Genomic DNA, 18,963 nt, shown 5'->3' on the forward strand with positions numbered 1-18,963 from the left:
GCACTGGGGATCACTTCATGTGCCTGGGGTCAATGTAATTCTTCAGAGCTCTGACCATGTCGGGGTGACGGAGTCTGGGACCCAGGGAGGATGGGGCTCCTTAGGGACAGTTCATAGGTAAGACTAGTGACTAGTGTTGCAGGGTTCTCAGAGGTGAACCTTTCAAAGAATTCCTTCAGTTGTGACTCTACACATACATAGTGTATTTTATGATTAGTTTCGATCGTCTGATGGGGGATCAACGTCCCACTCTCTTTGAGCAGTCCCAACCAAGAACTTTTTGAGGAATCTGTAATCTCTCCGAAGCCACTTATGAAAGTTTCAAGTACCTATAACTTATAAACATGGGAGAGGCTACAGAACCCAGAATATTAAGCGTTTGGATTTCAGAGAATCTATGGGTTTCGACTACACACCTTTATTTTTCTTTCTTTACTGGGCATGCACTCTTATGTCCCAAAGGCAGTTTCTGCCACCTCTAACCCTTTTCTCTACATCCTTCTCTTCCTCTGTGTGGAGAGAGTCAGAGACAGAAAGGAGAGGAGGGGCAGAGGTGCAGAGGAGAGATCTAGCGTGGCCCGTGACGCATTCTCAACACCAGACTTAAACTGTCGCCAGCTCAGCTAGGTTAGAGGGGGAGGGAAACACGGCTTCAGAAGCCATGGGACCAACTTGTTAATTTTTACCCATGTGCAGTGCAATGATACCCGTTAGGATTCTGACGCGTTTTCCACAAAGATAACACCGAGACTAAAAATGGTCAGGATTTTGCTTTTCAGAGTTCTTTTCAATACTAATGAACGTGCTGCCCAGACATTGCTCCTTTAGGACTCAGAGGATGAGTTTCCAAACTCACCGGGTCCTTGCTAATTCCTTTCAGCGTGCCCAGTTCCCTCATGTCACCAAAGATGTGAAAATCTAGCTAATTTGTTACTTCGGATTCAGAAAGAGAGGGAGCAGGTTTCTGGAAACAAGTCTGCGACCATTTTAGTTTTTGATGTATGAGTTTCGCTGGGGGCAGGGACGGGGCGGGGGGTGCGGCAGTAACAAAAGGAAATGAATGACAGGCATGCCTGTGTCATGGGCCTTTGTTCCCCTGGGGAAAGGTCTGAAATGAACTCAGCGTGCCTTGCTACTATAGGAAATGGCAGGTCTTTGTTTAGTCGGAAAAAGCGGGTTCTGTTACCTAAGCGAAGGAGAGGGGACCGCGTAGGAAGGGCTGCAGGCCCCTTCCGATCGGGTGGCCGTCCTCCCACAGGACTCACCCGAGAAAGTAAGTGTCCTCTTCCCTTTGGGACAAGTGCTGTGAGAGTTCAATGTTCTCAAACGCGTATGATGAAAAATAAATAAAACCATGGCAGTAAATTTCTGTTTTCTTTGAAGCCGGGCTTAACATGAGTGGAAGCATTGTACTCAGAGAAAAAAGTCTGTTACAGTCCAGTACCCCCCAGGCCCCTGCAACAGGTTTGACAGCAGGCTCTATAGAGCCGGCGGCTTCCGGTTCAGTGACCGTGAATGCCTCCAGTCAATATCACTCCCGGACCTGACTGCTGAGCACAGCACAAAGAACACAGGAATTTTATCCAAGAAGCTGCCGCTCAGACTCCGTGAATATGCACGATAATTAGGGCCTGCTTTCTCTGCAGCCGATGACCGAATTCAATATTCTAGTTAACAGAAATCCTGCGAAACAGAAATAAGAGTGATGCCCTTTGGTACATGTCGTGTTCACTTCTTAATGCAAAGGAAAGTGTGTCCCCGTTGGTCTGAATTTAAGCAGCCGGCCCGTGAGAGTTTTTGTAGTTGAGGAACTGAAACTCATACCTGTTTTCATACTTACACAAGGAACCGTGGCTATAGGCGGCCTAACGTTCTTGAAAATTAGGCGGGCTTTACATTTTTTCAGTGAAGCATGAGAAATGATAACCAAACAGTAAGAGTTATTTTCTTTTTTTGAACTGGACAGGATATGCAATGAAAAATGTTGGGATTAGCAGTAGGAAAGTCTAAAAGTTGGAAATACGGTGCCTGGCATTCACTTATTAAAAAAGAAAGAGAACTAAAGCAGAAAGAGGGGACAAAGAAGAGGGCTGGAAAGAAGGTGTTATTTTAGGTCAGGGTTGGCAAAGTCTATCTTTCAGAGTTTGCGGCCACATTCTGTCTCAGGTACCCAACTCAAGCAGGCCCTGGACTGCTAAAGCCACCAGAGACAAGAGTAAACAAGGGGCAGTCACTGTGTTCCAATAAAACTTTATTCGCAGTAACAGACCACGAGTTTACTAGGCTCACGGGTAGTATTTTGCCAGACTCCATCAACAGTCCTCACAGATGACCTCGCTGATCAGGAGACGTCAGTGCGGGGAGGTGTTGTAGTGAGGGAGAGAGCCGCAGGGCTCTGAGGGAAGAAGGTGCCAGGCAGACACGTGGCTTACATGTTATGGAGTTCACCGATGTAATCACTATTAGTTACCCATGTTTTGATCCCTTCTTCTCAAAGGCACCCGTGAAGCACTGCCCCACAGGTACCAGGTTGAAGCCTCACAGTTGACACCAACCTCCTCCCTCTAGCTGGATGTGGACACCATCCAATCGTTTGGTCTCACAGATTAAACAGCAGCAAACACCGATGTTTCACTCATTTTGCTGACTATTGATAGGTTCATTAGGTCAGAAGGCTTTTCTTTCTTTTTTTTTTTTAAGATTTTATTTATTTATTTGATAAGGAGAGAGAAATCACAAGTAGGCAGAGAGGCAGGCGGCGGGGGGGTAGGGGGGTGGGGAGGCAGGCTCCCTGCTGAGCAGAGAGCTCGATGCTGGGCTCGATCCCAGGACCCTGAGATCATGACCTGAGCCGAAGGCAGAGACTTAACCCAGTGAGCCACGAGGCGCCCCTGTCAGAAGGCTTTTCGTGCCATATTTCCCACCTCAGAAATCTGTGGAAGACACGGACAGCTGGTAACACGGAGAACTTCCTGACTGGTGGTGTTAATGATGGTTTGTGCCCACCGAGGAAGTGCGGGCCAGCAAAGTGTGCAGCGCTGATTTTCACAAGCAGAGGATAAAAGTCAAGTGTAAGGGGGTAATGTCTGGGGCATGACTTACTCCCAAGCTGTGTAAATGCTGTGCATTGAGGCCTCCGTATCTTTAGAACGAGGCTGGGTCATGACAACTCCGTCATAGCACTTCTCTAAGTTTAACACAAGTTAATTATGTCGAAATTCTCTAAAATTGTGCCTCGCCCATGGTGAAATACTCACAAATGTCACAGGAAAGCTGTGGTTGGTATATATTTTCTCACATTGTGCTATTCATGTCTTTTCTCCCCCTAATCTTAATTTTGAAATTTTGTTCCTTTTTTTAGGGTTTCCATGGAAGATTGCTAATTTCGTTAACTTTATTTCCACAGGAACGGCCTGGGAACCAGTAATAAAAGTCATAGAAGGTAACTCTGGCCTTTTACAACCAGTAACTGATTAAATATCACGGCACCCGACATCGCGAGAGGTACTAGAATATAACCATATTAACTTATTCAGGTTTTGACTTTGAGTTCAAAGTGTGCTAGACTTGTTGGCATAAAGGTGACAGGCTCTGACCGCAGTAAACAAACAAAAACAAAGGACAGGTGTTAGCTGTGATCACGCAGGGTCTTAAAAGAAACAGCCCCTTATCATTCCTAAAAATAATACTGATTTAGGAGCCACTATGCGTAAGGTGTGGATTTGGCCCAGCAAATGCAAAAAAACCCACACAGATGGTCTTTGTACTCAAGAAACTCAATTATATATCTTTCGTATTCTTTCTTTTTTTTTTTTTTTTTTTTGGCGGTGGGGGAGGGACGAGGGAGGCATGGACTGTTAGACTCTATTAGCTCTAATCATTTGATGGGGTCTGTCACTACCCTTTACCAGTCCTAATAAGGGTTATGGTAGAGCACTGAGGGTAAAAAGGGCCTTTCCTTTGTTGATTTTAAATGGTTCTCTTCAAATCGTCCAAACTGGGTAGGCCCCAGATACAAATAAAGTTTTTGTTCAATCTCTGTACTTTACTGAAAGGAATGAAAAGAACAAAACCACTATTCTGTGTCAGGGCCCGTCACAAAGTTTTAAGTAGGCAGCTAGACTGGAGGTTGCTTTTGAATAATATTACATGAGCTCCAGACAGGTACAGTACCTGGTACAGCACGGAAGGTGCTGAATTCAGGGAGGGAGAGAGGGAAGAAATGAGGGAAGGAAATGGAACAGCAGAACCGGCCGGCTACTTAGCCCTCCTTTGTCTAAGCTTTTACCGTAATGACATGTCTTTTCTTGGGCCTTTTCTCCCTGGAAAGAAATTTATTTATTCATGTCCATACTTGCTACTCATCTTCCTGCTTTCACCCCTAAGAGGCTGTCATAATCTTGGGACAAAGCCTTATTTCCAGTGCCCTCGATTTCGCTGCTAACACGAGTGCCTGATGGGCCTGGCGTCCTCTCCCCAGGGGCCAGGTTGTGGACCACTTTCAGTAGAAAGACCACCTCTTCTTAGGTGGAATCATTCCAGGGACTCGGGCGGCCCCGGAGAGAGCCACATTGACTCAAGCAAGAGAATAAAGAGCTGATGAATGAGACCGAACAGGAGCTCTCACTTCCCCCAAGAGAGAAAAGGTGAAGCTGGTTTTCTGGGACCAGTGATTGAAGTGGATGGGGAAGGGACACAGCCCCGTTCGCACCCCCAGCTCCAGACACTGGTTGCTCTCATCTCTGTGGGCAAGAAGGTCTGTGGGGCTGGAAAGATCCTAACAGATTAGGAACTAAGGTTCCTGCTCTGGGAAATGAGTTGCAGAGTTCAGTAGGAAGCAAATGGACGGTCCGAAATTCAATTCATAGGCGTCCATAAGTGAGAAAACTCTGGCTTACAAAAGTTGTAAGTACAAGATAGACATTTCTTCCAAGAGAAAATCCAGAATACACGCTGAAAGTAAAGTTTTATCATTTGGGTTTCTAGGGACACTCTATGTCCAGTTTTTAAAAAAGGAGCATCGTTCAACAATTTTGGACACTAAAAATAAAAAAAAAGAAAAAAGCCCACACTCAAGAATGCAAGAGGAAGATACTTCCTTCATGAGGACAGACATAGTCCCTCAGACCTATAACTGTTCTTTGAGGGAATGGAGCGTAATATGGCAGTTGTCTAAATTTCCATGTGAAATCTGAAAACAAGAAGTAACTTTTAGCCTCAAGAGCATCGCGCACCCCACAGAACATAGTAATGCCTCCTGGAATTGTGCAGGGCTGTGGGCCTGAGGAGAACCACACAAGGCATGGGATACGGAAAAGACCAGGAAGGAAGAATCTACTCCATTCCAGATACACATTCAGCTTCTGTTGTGAATGTTCCAGAAAAAATCTCAGTCATCTCATAAAATGCTCTCACTGATATTTTTCCAAAACACTGCACTTTTCCATATGATCCAAGAGAGTGAGAACACATTCTCATTTATCGTTTGGGCAGAAGTCCTGGTGAAGTCAGTGGAGAGGAACTTTCAGGAGAAAAGGGGACATTTCCCACCTCCAGTGTTTCTTCATTTCTAAACTACTTGAATTAAATGAATATATTGCAGGAATCCTACATTTTCGAGGACAACCTTTCCCTGACAACTCAGGGAAAAAAAATGCTTACATTCCTCCGTCCCACTTGTAAGCCCATGAATCTAAAGTCATGATTTTGGGCGAAGACAGGAAATACTGAGAAATTCTGCTATTATTTCCAGGAGTACTTAGACAATGTGAGTTTCTATGCTCTGTCTCCGCTGCCTGACCGTGGACCCTGGGATAACGCCCCCAGAGAAAGGCAGGGTAAGCTAAAGGCACTGCTTTTCACAAGCTGGGTTCTGTAGCACAAACGGATGCTTTTCTGTACATATTTATAAGGCTTGGTGGTTATTATTAGGCTGTAATTGTAGTTGTTCTAACACCTAATAAGCCATGGTTGAAAAAACAAAGGCAGGTTAATTTGTGATTTCCTCTACTCATTCAGAGGCAAATTAAGTGTCAAACAGCTAATACGGAACATATTTCATTTTATGAGATTTTAATTTAATTCTGCGCCATATCGTTGATGCCTTAATATAGGGTGGTTTATCTAAAAAGAGGAGCAATTTATAAACCTCTTTCAATAGACTCTTTAATGATAGGATATGATAGCATAATTATCACAGTGCCCGCCATCCCTCCAAACAGAGATCTCCCAGTACTTCCATCATCAACACAAATCCTGTTTGCAAGAGACTTATAATTTCATCTTTAAAAGCTGGCACCAGAAGGACAATTATGTGTACAAAATAATGAGAATATCCCCAAATTTTGTCTTGGTATAATTAAAAATGTTTATTCTACAAACTCTGTAAGCGTACTTGATCTCATTTTTTAGGAGACAATTACAGAGTGAGCATTTTGGAACCTGAGTTCCAAAACCCTAACCCTAAAGCCCTTTTACTTTTCCAGGATACTGCTTCACCCCTCAGCAAAGGTTTCTAGATTTCAGCAACAAAGCCAACCTTGCCCAGATGACCTTCCGCTCTTAAAATGATCACAGGCATCTAAGGGTTCGTGGTCCAGCGAGTTAAGTGTTTCCCAGGCCCCTGCCGCCTCGAATGCTAACTCCCAGCATTTGCTCAGCGCTCTGTGCTCTGATTTCATTGAACTCCTCCTGCTATTCGGAGTCCGGGAAGGCAGAAAACCACCTTTGCAGGGGATGAAACCGACCTACGCAAAGGTATGTTACCATGTTTCCCGGAACAGGCGAGCATAAGTAAAGCAAGCATGGTGGGTCTGGGGTTGTCCTGCTCATCCCGTGTCCCAGAGGAACAACATCTTACAAGGTGCCAGGCCAAGGGCTGGGCACACTGCCCGCCAAATGAGCAGGGGCGGTGACCAGTGGACAATAAACCACCAGGAAGGGGGACAGGTGCCACAGTGAAGCACACGTCGGGCGCTCTGAGGAACAGCCTTGGGGACTACAGCGCAGATGACATCTGATTTAGGCCTTAAGGATGAGGCCATGCAGCAAGGGAGGGCCACCGAGGGCGACACAGAAAGAATGTTCTGTTATAAAGACACACGGGAGAGATGTGCCCTGGCCTCCCAGAGCCAAGCGCACAGACTTGGGGTCCCCACCCAGAAACCTGCCAGGACAAGCTGCCCTGGGCAGCCACAGACCCACCTTCTCACTACGCTCTGCCTGCGGCAATGATGCTCCGTCCCAAAAGCCTCCAAGACTCTCCTGAGGGCCTCAGGATGGTCAGTTAGCCTGACATTAAGAATTTTGATAACTATCCATTTAGGCAGCTAGAGATCCATTTAGTCAATTCTGAGAAAGTATCCGAAGGCGTGGCTGGAAAAGCAGGAAGTCCTAAAACCTATAAAAATCCCAGCTCAGCAGTCACACCTGAAATGCAGCCTCCAACCCAAGGGATTTCCAAAGTTGACCTACCTCATCTTGTGCGCTAATACTGAAGGCGCAGAGGTCAGGGCCCAGAATACAATGTGTGGCTAGAGAAGGGCTTGCTATTATTGTATTCTGCCCAGGAACCAAGACTTGGGATTTTTATTGGTTAAATTCATATTTGAATTTAATTACAAGGCAAGCTATAATAAACCCATAGGAACAAGTTCATTGCATTATATAAACTCTTTTTATTTTTTGAAGTTTCTCTATAACAGGATTTTTGAAAGTGTAAAGAATTCTGAAATTCCACAGAAAATCTGATTTAAATTACCACAGCACAGAGACTGGCGACTGGGAGGAAATCAGTCACGTGGATCTCCAAGGCTGGTCTGGCCCTTGCTGGCTCTGTACCACGGGGCAGAGGCTCGTCGAGGACCTTAGTGGGCCCATCTGTCCCACAAAGCCTCCACTCTATAGGCCAAATTACACGGCGGGTTTCTGCCTGAATTTGAAATGTCCTTCCCTTTTTATATTGGGGCTTTTAATTGGCCTCACGGTTTCATCTGAGTGTATTTTTATCAGGCCTCGGAACCCTGTAAACACTTACTTGGGTTCCAGTGAAAAGTCAAAGACTAAGTCACAAGTTTCTGTAGTCTCTCTATAAATACCCACTTCTCCTTTAATGCTCGTGCAAGTCTGCAACACAGATTTATGACTTACCTCCAGGCAAATCTGCTCTGAAATTACAATTCAATAATGGAGAATAGATCCAAAAAACTGTTGGTAAAATATTATATGTGTACTTGGGCATGTAGTTATGGCTGTTAATATCAATTAATTCTGTTCACAGAGGAGGACTTGTTTTAAAACAACTTCATTTTTCTTTGGCATATGCGTAATTACACAGCTTAACTAATGGCCATGGAGATGCAATCCACCATCTAAATAACCAGCATTATTCTTCAAGTATTATTTGTGCGTCTCTAACGTCACTGTCTCAGAATGAAGGGTGATTACCAGATCTGACTACATGTATACATCAAGGCCGTTAGGAAAGGGCAGCCCCTCCCAGACGCTGGGTCCAGTAATCACAGTTCCAGATGGTTCTCCGGACGTGATGACAAGAAAATACCATTTTAGGGTGGAAGTCCACTACTCTTTTTACCCCGAGCCTGGGTGAGATGATATTCGTTTCCACACAACCCTCTGCTTTCTTTCCTAATGTACATGACCACCATCCCTCTCTTCCTTTATCTTTGTGTAAATCACACGCTCCATCACGGGTGCCGTTCTGTTTGGGAGACATTTCCATCAGTCAAGTCCCTTTCGCTGTACACACTGCGGGGGCCCTGAAAATTCCCCATAAAAATTTCATGACAATTCGCTGTGATCACTGGGGCAGGAAGGACTTCCGGGCGACCGGTCATGAAGGCATGAGGTCCTCAGACCCCATCTCCCCCAGTTACATATTCTGAGGGAGACCTCGATTTTTTAATTTCGTATTTACAGCCCACAGAACACACATCAGCAAAACACAGAGTGGATACGTGCCAGCCACCTAGGGTGACAGGCATGACTTCAGGAAGCCACGGGGCTCTGCGCCAGTGAGCCCAGAAACAGACAGGCTTGCCGTATTTCAAAAGTAAATCTTAGAGTCCTACGGCATCTTCAAAGCCAGGAGCCACACTGTTAACAGAACGTCGTGAGACAGGAGGAGCGTGTGCTCTGTTCTGCTTCGTTAAAGGGTAAGGTTTTACTACTTACACATGTAGTGGAGGAATCGGGGACGGGTCGTAGTGGTAACGGCCCTCGTGATGTCTCGCGTCGATCGGTACGGGAGGGTGGAATGCAGGAAAGAGATGAGAAGGGTCTGAAACAGAAAGAAAATCCAGCATGTATGAAAGGAATGCCCCGAAACAGAATCCCAACCCAGGCCCCGCACCGCTCTATGGCCTTTGCCACGTACGCCACATCCACGTTCAAGAATCTGTGGGAGCACTCTTCCAAGTTCATTAGCAGGCCACGGGGGACCCCAGAAGTAAGACCAAGCACCTCGTACCTGCGCCCGAGGATGTGGGGGCAAGGAATGCAGGGACGACCCACATGGAAAAGCGAGCAAGGGGGATAAGGCATGTCCTACCCTGAAAGAAGGGCTGAACGGAGCCACGAAAGCAAAAGGAACAGATTTCAAGAGACATAATTCCTTTTGTAATTGTACTGTCATGTGAAATTTAGACAAAGACGTAACACAAATACGAATTTTGTTTCTTTCGTATCCATGATGTTTTCTAAAGGAAGGAGCCTTTTCTAAAGTCCCTGCTGGAATCCATGAGTCTACGTACAAATGTGTATGCACTCCCATATGTGTGTATGGTACACACACACACATGCACACACACACACACACACGCAACCACAATTTTAACATTTAAACACACACTCCCCTCCTTCCTGTCCTGGGTCAGGCCTCCACAGTCCTGACACAAGGACGAGGGCAGCAAATCTCCAGGCTGGCCAGAGAAATGGGCTAACCCAGCTGGAAGAGGTTGGTGGACCCTCTCACACTGACAGGGGGAGGCTAGAAGCAAAGCAAGCCCCGCAGCCCTGACATTCACCTTGAACCCAGACCGGCCTCCTTCCTGTCCGGCTCAGGCTGGTTTTAGTGTTTCTTGGGTCCTGAAGCCCAGCTCCTTGACTCCCAGTGATTATAATACCTTAAGCAGATGGTCTCTGACAAATCCGAACATCAATTTATTTATTTATTTATTTATTTTCTAAATAGTAATTGACCGCAGACACTGAAGAGAAATTTGCCCTGTTGTATCATGAGAAGCTTGGCTGATCCTAAGTCTTCCCCCCAAGGTTTTCAAGAAGCAAAGTGACAGAACGAAGGTGTGTCTCCAGGGCCATAGTCCTTGTGTTTGAGCACATACGCCGAGGTCTCTCTTCAAATATTACCTTCCACACGTGCACGAAGCCATCCTGCTGCTATTGCCTGAAAACAGTCCCAGGGATTGATGTGCACAGCAAAGGGGCCTCAGGAGGGATTCCAGCATTTTCTGAAGGTGTGAAGGTTTTGCCTAGACCTGAGAACAGGCTCTGAGTTGTGTCTACAAGAAGTGACATGGAAACTCTGGGTGGGGGGTGAGGGGCTGTGCCAAACACGGACCAGGTGTGACCCACCCCCCGCACCATGTCTAATTGGGTGTGTGTGTGTGTGTGTGTGTGTGTGTGTGTGTGATGAATTCAGGTGTTTTTCCTTTTCCTCCCTATACATTTCTCTTTCTCCTAAATTTTCTTCCGCAAGCATCTTTGAGAATGTCAACACAACCACCTTTTTAAAAAAAAAACTGGGAAATCTTACTTCCCTTGTCTGAACTTTGCCCTTGCTGCCTTCCTCTGAGAAGCAACCAGTAAGGTTATGAGGAGCAAAAAATAAAATGAGAGCAAAAAACTATGGACACACTGTTGACAGAACCAAGGTGTTGCCTGAAGCTACGGTCCCACCGGATATGGAACCTTTCTTGGAAAACCCCTGGGACCGGGAGAGGAATGTTGTACCGCAAAGGCTTCCTAACTATCCAGGGCTTGTTGTAGGATAAAGGAGGGAGGGAGTGGCCAACAGAGAGGTGAAGAATCATCGTGGGGCCATACTACTGTCACTGTGAGTTCACCAAGAACAGCCATGCTGGAGACTGAACTGGTAAGGGATTTCCATACACGTCACACCTTGCCACACCACATACCATATAAATTCCACACACCAAAAATTCAATTCTATTTCAAGTGCACTGCTTAGGACTTAATATTAAAGAATGTTGGAGTTACTCATCCGTAATGCAAATCTTGATGGCTGGCGTGCTAAGTTTGAGAGTTGATCGGGCCCTGCTGTCAAAGTCAGTGCAGGAGCTTTGCATCAGTCATCATGGGAAGCCAAAATGTCCAATTTCACTTAACCATATTCGATGAAGATTATTCTTCCCTCTTAAAACAACCTACAACTGAATGGAGTCACCTTTTTCACGAGTTTGTAAGTCTGACACACATTCAGTAAATAGTTCCTGATTTCGAACTTTGAACTGGGACTCAGTGCATTGGGTTTGAGTCCAGGGTGAGGAAGATGGCCACCGGACGTGGGGGTGGTCCTTTCAGTGGTCGCCACTCAGGTCAACATGCTTGCCTCCCATTGACTTCAAACTTAGCTCCGTCCTCTGCTCTTGGAAATCGGAGAAATAAGGCTACGAGCATTGCATTTCAGTGAAGCATTCGTAAAGTCTGACCTGCCTCCTAAGGGTTTCTCTGACACCTTTTCCAGGACCATTTTGAAGGACGTTGTGACAAGTACATCAGAGTTGGAAGATCTTTTCACATCTTCCCTTCTTTGATCTTGGCTGTGGTCTGTGTGATTAAATTCTCTCCATCAGGTTAAGTGGGTGTCAACCATATCTGATTTTCTCTACGTGGGTTCAACGATGAATTACGACAAGGCACAAATCCACATTTTTCATATACACAGGGCTCAAAATGTGTGAATTTATTCCCTGTTCAGGATCTGCCTCCTTTCATCCAGGAAGTCACACCCCTTCTTATCATCTGAGTTTTGATGATGAAGTTGTGCTAATTATCTGCACACAGGAGAAGACCAACCTGTTGATTCTATCAAATCAAGAGTGTAGCCAAGCAGAATAAAATCTCCTCCCAAAAAAAACCTGGAGGGCTGCTGTGGACATTTAAAAGGCACCACCATGCATAGACAATGAATCTTGGAACATGGAAAAAATGATAAATTTTTTTTTTAAGTCATTTAAAAAAAAAAGGCACTACCGACTTTTCATTTTTTAACAAGAAGATATTTTAACAAGATTTTATTTCACTCTTATTCTCGCCCTCTCTCCTTTCAGAATGAAAGAGAAAATGACCAAGCATGGCAAAACCATTTGAGAGGAAAAGGGAAGACACAATTATTGGGACATTCGTAGTCCCTCCTCCCTGTTGAGTCTGGAGTCCTGTGAGCTTAAGAGTTCATTCTGACTGAGAGTATGTGTTTATTTATGTCCTAAGGAAATCTGCAGATTCTGCAGTCTGGAATTAGGGTAAATAAAAAACAAAAATTAATGGGACTGAGGGGCGCCTGAGTGACTCAGTCGGTTAAGCATCTCCCTTGGCTCAGGTCACGATCCCAGGGATCAAGCCCTACATCGGGCTCCCTGCTTAGCGGGAAGCCTGCTTCTTCCTCTCCCACTTGCCCTACTTGGGCTCCCTCTCTCGCTGTGTCTTTATCTGTCAAATAAATAAAATCTTTTAAAAATAATTAATGGGATTGATCTGATTTGAACACACGCATCCAGTCTTTATTTAAGCATTTTACTGTTTCTATTGGCTTCCCTCTTGATGTACCCTAAAATAAGTTCTCTTGGATTCACGACATCTGTGCAAACAGCTATTCCTGGTGCACCCATGGTCAGTGGAGACCACGGCTCTGCAGGTACCTTCCAGAAAAAACACCCTGCAACACCCCTCCTCCGATTTGAGACATGCCTGAGCTCAGTGTAACAGTGTAAAGAAGGGGAAAAAAAAAAAAAAAGCATATGATCTTGTCCCATCCCATCTGCGGCATCATGTGGCGCAAACCCTCACACATTTCTCGAACCTGAGAAAAGTTCCCAAATCCTCCAACGCTGGGTGCTTCCGTTTTGCACCTCGGCCTGTCGTTTGTATGGGGACGATTGACAGCGTATCCCATCACGGGCCCAAGAAGATGTCCAAGAAAACCCATGCGACAGGAACAGGCCCGTGTCGCCAGCAGCCACCAGAATTATCCTGCTCGCAGGTGATTACACATGAGCAGCAGGGGCGGGGGCGGGGGGAGTCATAATTCAAGGGGCTGCGTGGTAAGATCCCCGCTCCGCAGCCCTCTCCCACTTGGGCCCTTGACAAAACACCACAAGACGGCTTTTCCGAAGCCAGGCGAAAACTGCTGAAGCAGAAGGAAGTGCCATCAAACCTGGCTACCTCCTATTTATCATACAATTTCCTGACTGATGGGTCCACAAACCAGCTGCTAAGTGCTGTGTACTCTACTGTCAGCAAACTAACGGGCTAAATGGAAGACAGGGAGAATAATGTGCAGAACCGGGGGAATCAATTTTACTGAGGGAATTAAAATTCTACCAGGTTGGGGGGGGTGGCTGAGGGGCCCCGGTAAGCAGTCAACTGTACACGCTTATGGTTGCAAAGATGATTTATTGCATACTCGCAAGAGGCTTGACTATTAGACCAAATTCCTCTTATGTGAAACCGAGATTTGAGGAGGGCGTATTATCCGAGTCTTCCGTGGAACAGTCTTTAAACCCCATAAATATGTAATTGGCTTGACACGTGTTTAAATTGAAATGCATAGTAAAAGTATTTGCGCTGGGTGTAGTTGTCAGTATTCGATTTCATGCTGGCTGTCATCAGGCTCCACATGAAGGGTCTCATTAGTAATGAGAGGCATTGATTTCTAGGTCTCTTCCCAACAGCCTGGGTTGATCACAAGACCTGTAGCCAGAGAAGGACACTTGCAGATTTACGTTGGGTTGCGTCTTTCTCCCAAGAAATGGTTTTTGTATCCTCGGGCTAGAAGATCCCTTCAATGTTACTCTGGAAAATTGTCTTCTAAGGTAGGAAATTTCCACATAAACATTGTAGATTCAAAAAGAGAGATCAAAGTTGGCTCACTTCGTGCCCTAAAGGGGTATAATTCACAGAGGGTACCTGAGGGGCCAAAAATACCCAGGAAACCGCATAGGCACAGAGCCCCCAAGAGCCCACTGCCCAGGTTCTCTGGGCTTATTTAAATACTGAAGTCGTCTGCGCACTCACTTTAGAACTTATTCAAGACCAGAACTAGAGATTATTTTTCCTGTCACAAATTCACTCAATCGCCTGTCATCAGCAGAATTATTAAAATCCCATGTGCCCAACAGCCACTGTGCCCAAACCAAGATAATCACCAGGTGACTGCTGAATGAGAGGTCTCAGGCTGGAGAAAGGGAGAGAGAGAGACCCTTTCCCCCTTCAGGGAGATGGTGAGGGTCACCGGGGTCTTATCTTTGCTTCTTCCACCTTGGGCATCTCCAGTCTTCACCTCGTTGCCTGCAAGACCTTTGCCAGGGCTCAGTGGCCTGAGGGAGACGTCACCCAGTGGACTGACTTGAACACCCAGCGGACTCACCCCACAGCGCATGAGGTATCTTCTTCGTGGTCTCACACACACGTGGCACACAACTGGAAACATCTCCAGTGTCGTTCACGTTTATAAGACCCTCTGTAGCGTGATGCAAGTTTTTAGAAACTGGTTCTAATATACTCTAGAAATCTATAAATGTCTTGCTCTTAAAAACAAAGATCAATTATTTTGTTACTTTCTACCATGGCAGGAGCCTTACTTGGAAAGAATATGCTATGGGAGGGATCTGCGAACTATTGCCCGTGTTTGTAAATAAAGTTTTATTAAAAGACATATGTGCTCTTCTGCTTACAAACTGCTTATGTCTGCTTCCACAGTACAGCGACAGAGGTGACTAGTTATGATAGAGAACACACAGCCCACAGAGTCTGACATATTTACTGCCTGGCCTTTTACAGAGAACCGTTTGATGAACCCTGCATGTCCTAGAGCACCACAATAAAGTAATTTTCTGAAATTCTTACCTTTCGGAAAAAAAGCCCACAGATTTTTTTCTTTCCTATCCACGTAGTTTTTGAATGATAGCACAATATATGAAGTATTTAATACAAATCTGTGTCACTGAAAAATATCTTTGGAGAAATGTCCATACTAATACTCATTCTGAAAAGGGATACTTATCCTGTGACTTTAGCAAAACCCATCCTAAACAGATTCTAAGATAGGCATGTTGATAGATGAAGTTGCCTATAAATTTAGCATATACTAGCAGTAGTCATTTAACACTTGTAAATTTAAGTTTCCTTATAAATTAAGTAAAATAGACACAAAGTTTCATAGAAAGCGAATTCTTTTTTTTAAAGATTTTATTTATTTATTTGAGAGAGAGCACAAGCGGGAGGCAGGCGGGTAGAAGGAGAGGGACAAGCAAACTCTTGAGCAGGGAGCCTGATGTGAGGCTTGATCCCAAGACATGGAGACCATGACCTGAGCCAAAGGCAGACACTAAACCCACTGAGCATCCAGGTGCCCCCACAGAGAGCTAATTAACAACAAAAACTATGTTCTTTCTAAACCCCAGACAATTTTATTTCTGGCAGCTATCCAACATTCCCGAACCCCTATGTGTAAATTTCTGTGGGCATTCCCCACTACTCAAACAGCTATCTTTCTATCATTTCTTCCATGTAAGCACATAGGCATATTATATTAATTAGTATTTTAGACCTAAATGTAACCCAGCACTACAGTCTGGTCAGACTATGACCCATATTCCTTAACAAACATAATTACGCATTTCCACAGGAAAATGACAACTAACCCTCTGCCTTTACCACCTCGAATGTGTCATGGGTAATAAACAAACAACTGATCTCTCCCCTTTTTGGTTCCTTCTAACTTCCTTCTTCAGCAAGCCTTTGCACACTTCTCTCAGCTAAAAATCTCATCTGCTACATCCTCAATGGTGGAAAAGACCACATCTACCTATGGGCCATCCAAAGGAATCCTTCCCTCCAGTCTTTGGAATGCATCTTGCCTATGATCCCATATATGCGCATCTGTAACATTTTTGTTGTTTCTAGTTTTCCTGCCGGGATAGGCAAGAAAAAGTAAACAGGAGAAAAGGCAGCACAGAGAAATGAGAGAAGGTTCACAGCCATTCTATCTAAACCGAAGAATTCTGTGGGGGAAATCACGTGACAACATAGAAGGAATCACCACATTTCATTTACTTTGAAATATACTAATGGTGTATTTCCAGTGACAATAAGTAAGCTTGTAAATTAAAAGATGGGAATTGATTACTTATCAAAAAGCCTTATATCAATGACCACTTTTTGGTACAGCACGACTCAAAAGTCAAATTCACAGCTCCAAAAATATGCAGTAGGATTCTTAAGGCTGATACAATGAAAGCGGAGGATGAAATGTTTGCAGGAAAAGTGTTTGATACCTGGGATCTAACTACAGAGGTCTTCGAAGCAACAACGGCTTCCGAAGTTACCTGGTTTATTTAGTAAGCCAAAAATTAATCAACAAAAGTAAGGTCTAGAAGTTGTACCCCAGTGCTCGCTTCAGCAGCACATGTACTAGAAGTTGTATCCTATCCAACATAAATCTACTCAAAAAAGAGTTCCCCAGCACTTTTTCAGGTTGCAAAATTAGCAGAAGCAGGCAGTGAAATGTGATAGCCAAGGAATACAAGGCTTGATATTTCATAAAACTCGTACACATTTCCTCATGGGATGCCCTTGGCAACCCCAAGAATCATTTCCAAAGCTTTATTATTATCCCCCTGAGTCTTGTTTCTGTTTCCTATTATCATGACAATCTAGAGAGTTAAGAAGGGAAACTTCCACTATCTACTCAGAAAATTTAGTGATCTATCCAGAGCTGCAGAAAAATAAGGCCTTACGACCCAAGATGGTGCTCTCCCTATTGGGCGGGCAGAGCAGGCTGGAGGTGGCAGGATTCTAGGCACCAAGAGGCCCCACTGGAGTCTCGGTCCTACTTCTGAAGCGGGAGGCATGAGGAAGAGTCCCAGCCCGCCCTGGGCAGAGACTGAAAGAACTTACGCTGGGAGCATCGGGGAGCTCAGCTGTGTCTGTGGAGTCCCCGGGCACAGAGCGAGTCCACTCAGCCAAGTCCACGTGAGAAATATTTTGATGTCAATGGAAAACCAGCAGTGACCTCAAGGGTGTGCTGGTGGCTGGCTCTGCGCCAAGGAGAAATAAATGAGGCACCTATTCATTTAGCTCAATCCCAGACAAGAGACTAGGGAAGAGTAGATTTGGGGGACGCATGATGGCTTGGTCGGTTGAGTGTCTGGCTGTTGATTTCAGCCTGGGTCACAATCGCAGGGTCCTGGGACGGACCCCCACTCCGGGCTCCACGTTCAGTGGGGAATCTGCGTGGAATTCTCCCTCTTCCTTTGCCCCTCCCCCAATCACGCTCTCACTCTCTCAAGTAATTTGATCTTCAGCTAAAAAGAGAGACTTTTCGGGGTGCCTGGGTGGCTCAGTCATTAAGCGTGTGCTTTTGGCCCAGGTCATGATCCCAGGGTCCTGGGATCGAGCCCCGCATTGAGCTCCCTGCTCCATGGGAAACCGGCTTCTCCCTCTCCTACTCTCCCTGTTTGTGTTCCCTCTCTCGCTGTGTCTCTCTTTGTCAAATAAATAAATAAAATCTTTTTGTGTTTTTTTTTTAAGATTTTACTTATTTATCTGACAGACAGAGATCACAAGTAGGCAGAGAGGCAGGCAGAGAGAGAGGAGGAAGCAGGCCCCCTGCTGAGCAGAGAGCCCAATGCAGGGCTCGATCCCAGGACCCTGGGATCATGACCTGAGCCGAAGGCAGAGGCCTCAACCCACTGAGCCACCCAGGCACCCCAATAAAATCTTTAAAAAAAGAAAAAAAGAGAGACTTTTCATTCTCCCCTCTTTAAACTCCACTGTCTGCCCCATTTCCAGTTCCCATCAATCAGTAACCAAAGGTCTTTTGAGGTTTATCTCATTATCAGTAATTAATAATAATAGAAACAGTCACGAGTAGGAGTACTTTAATACACGTCAGGTACTGTGCTAAGTCTTTTGGACTCGTGGCCTCACTTAAATCTCCCTACGACCCTGGGAGGAGGCATGATGAGTACACCTGTTCATTGAGACAAGAGCACTGGTGACGGCCCTCGTCCCCGCAAACACAGGAGAGCACAACACAGCCAGTGTCTTCCACACTCCGAAGCCAGCCCTCCGAGGCTCTTCCAAGGCTCCCAGGGTTTAAGCTTTCTATCATTTCTTATCTAAACTGCATTCTCCAGACTTGTATTCTTGTCACTTAGACAGGCCACGTCCCGCCCTGCTCCCCAAGCCTGCGGTGGAAGGATCACCTTCCCGATCCAACGCAACCTCCGATGGACAGCCAAGGCCCCCAACCGCCAGGCTGCATCCCCACACCAGTGCTCCCGTGCACAGCCGTTCATCGTTTCTGGGGTTGTCCCCTCAGTGGAGAATGAACTCCCTCCTTCTCAACTCTTCCTCGGTCTTCGAGATTCATGCAAATGCCACCTGTTCCATCAAGCTTTCCCAGGGACCCAGAGGGAATGCTTGCTTCTTCTTCCCTTCTCCATCATTTGGGTTGTGTGAGAGCACCATGGATGACCTGTGCAGCTCCGTCCACACCTCCACATGCTCCCACATCTCCTCTTCCACCACTAGACTCTAGGCTCTCAGAGGGCCCTGGTGTTCCTCCCCAAGCACTCTCCCTCGCACGAGTATCAGATGACTCAAGATCAAGCTGTAAGCCTGGCTGGGGGAGATAAACAGCCATAAAGAAGACGGGTGCTTACTCTGTTCTGCAATCATGTC

General features: G+C 45.6%; 1 protein-coding gene across 1 annotated transcript in view; it reads right to left on the minus strand.

Moving 5' to 3' along the window:
- Positions 1-18,963, minus strand: part of GLI3 (GLI family zinc finger 3) — a 259,870-nt gene that overhangs the window by 101,580 nt on the left and 139,327 nt on the right. Inside the window, 1 exon segment of the mRNA XM_032874968.1 lies at positions 9,193-9,298. Coding sequence (XP_032730859.1) covers positions 9,193-9,298 — 106 coding nt within the window.

The sequence above is a fragment of the Lontra canadensis genome, unplaced genomic scaffold (genome assembly GCF_010015895.1).
Source record: "Lontra canadensis isolate GAN:19392208 unplaced genomic scaffold, GSC_riverotter_1.0 scaffold54, whole genome shotgun sequence".
In the NCBI taxonomy this organism is placed as follows: domain Eukaryota; kingdom Metazoa; phylum Chordata; class Mammalia; order Carnivora; family Mustelidae; genus Lontra; species Lontra canadensis.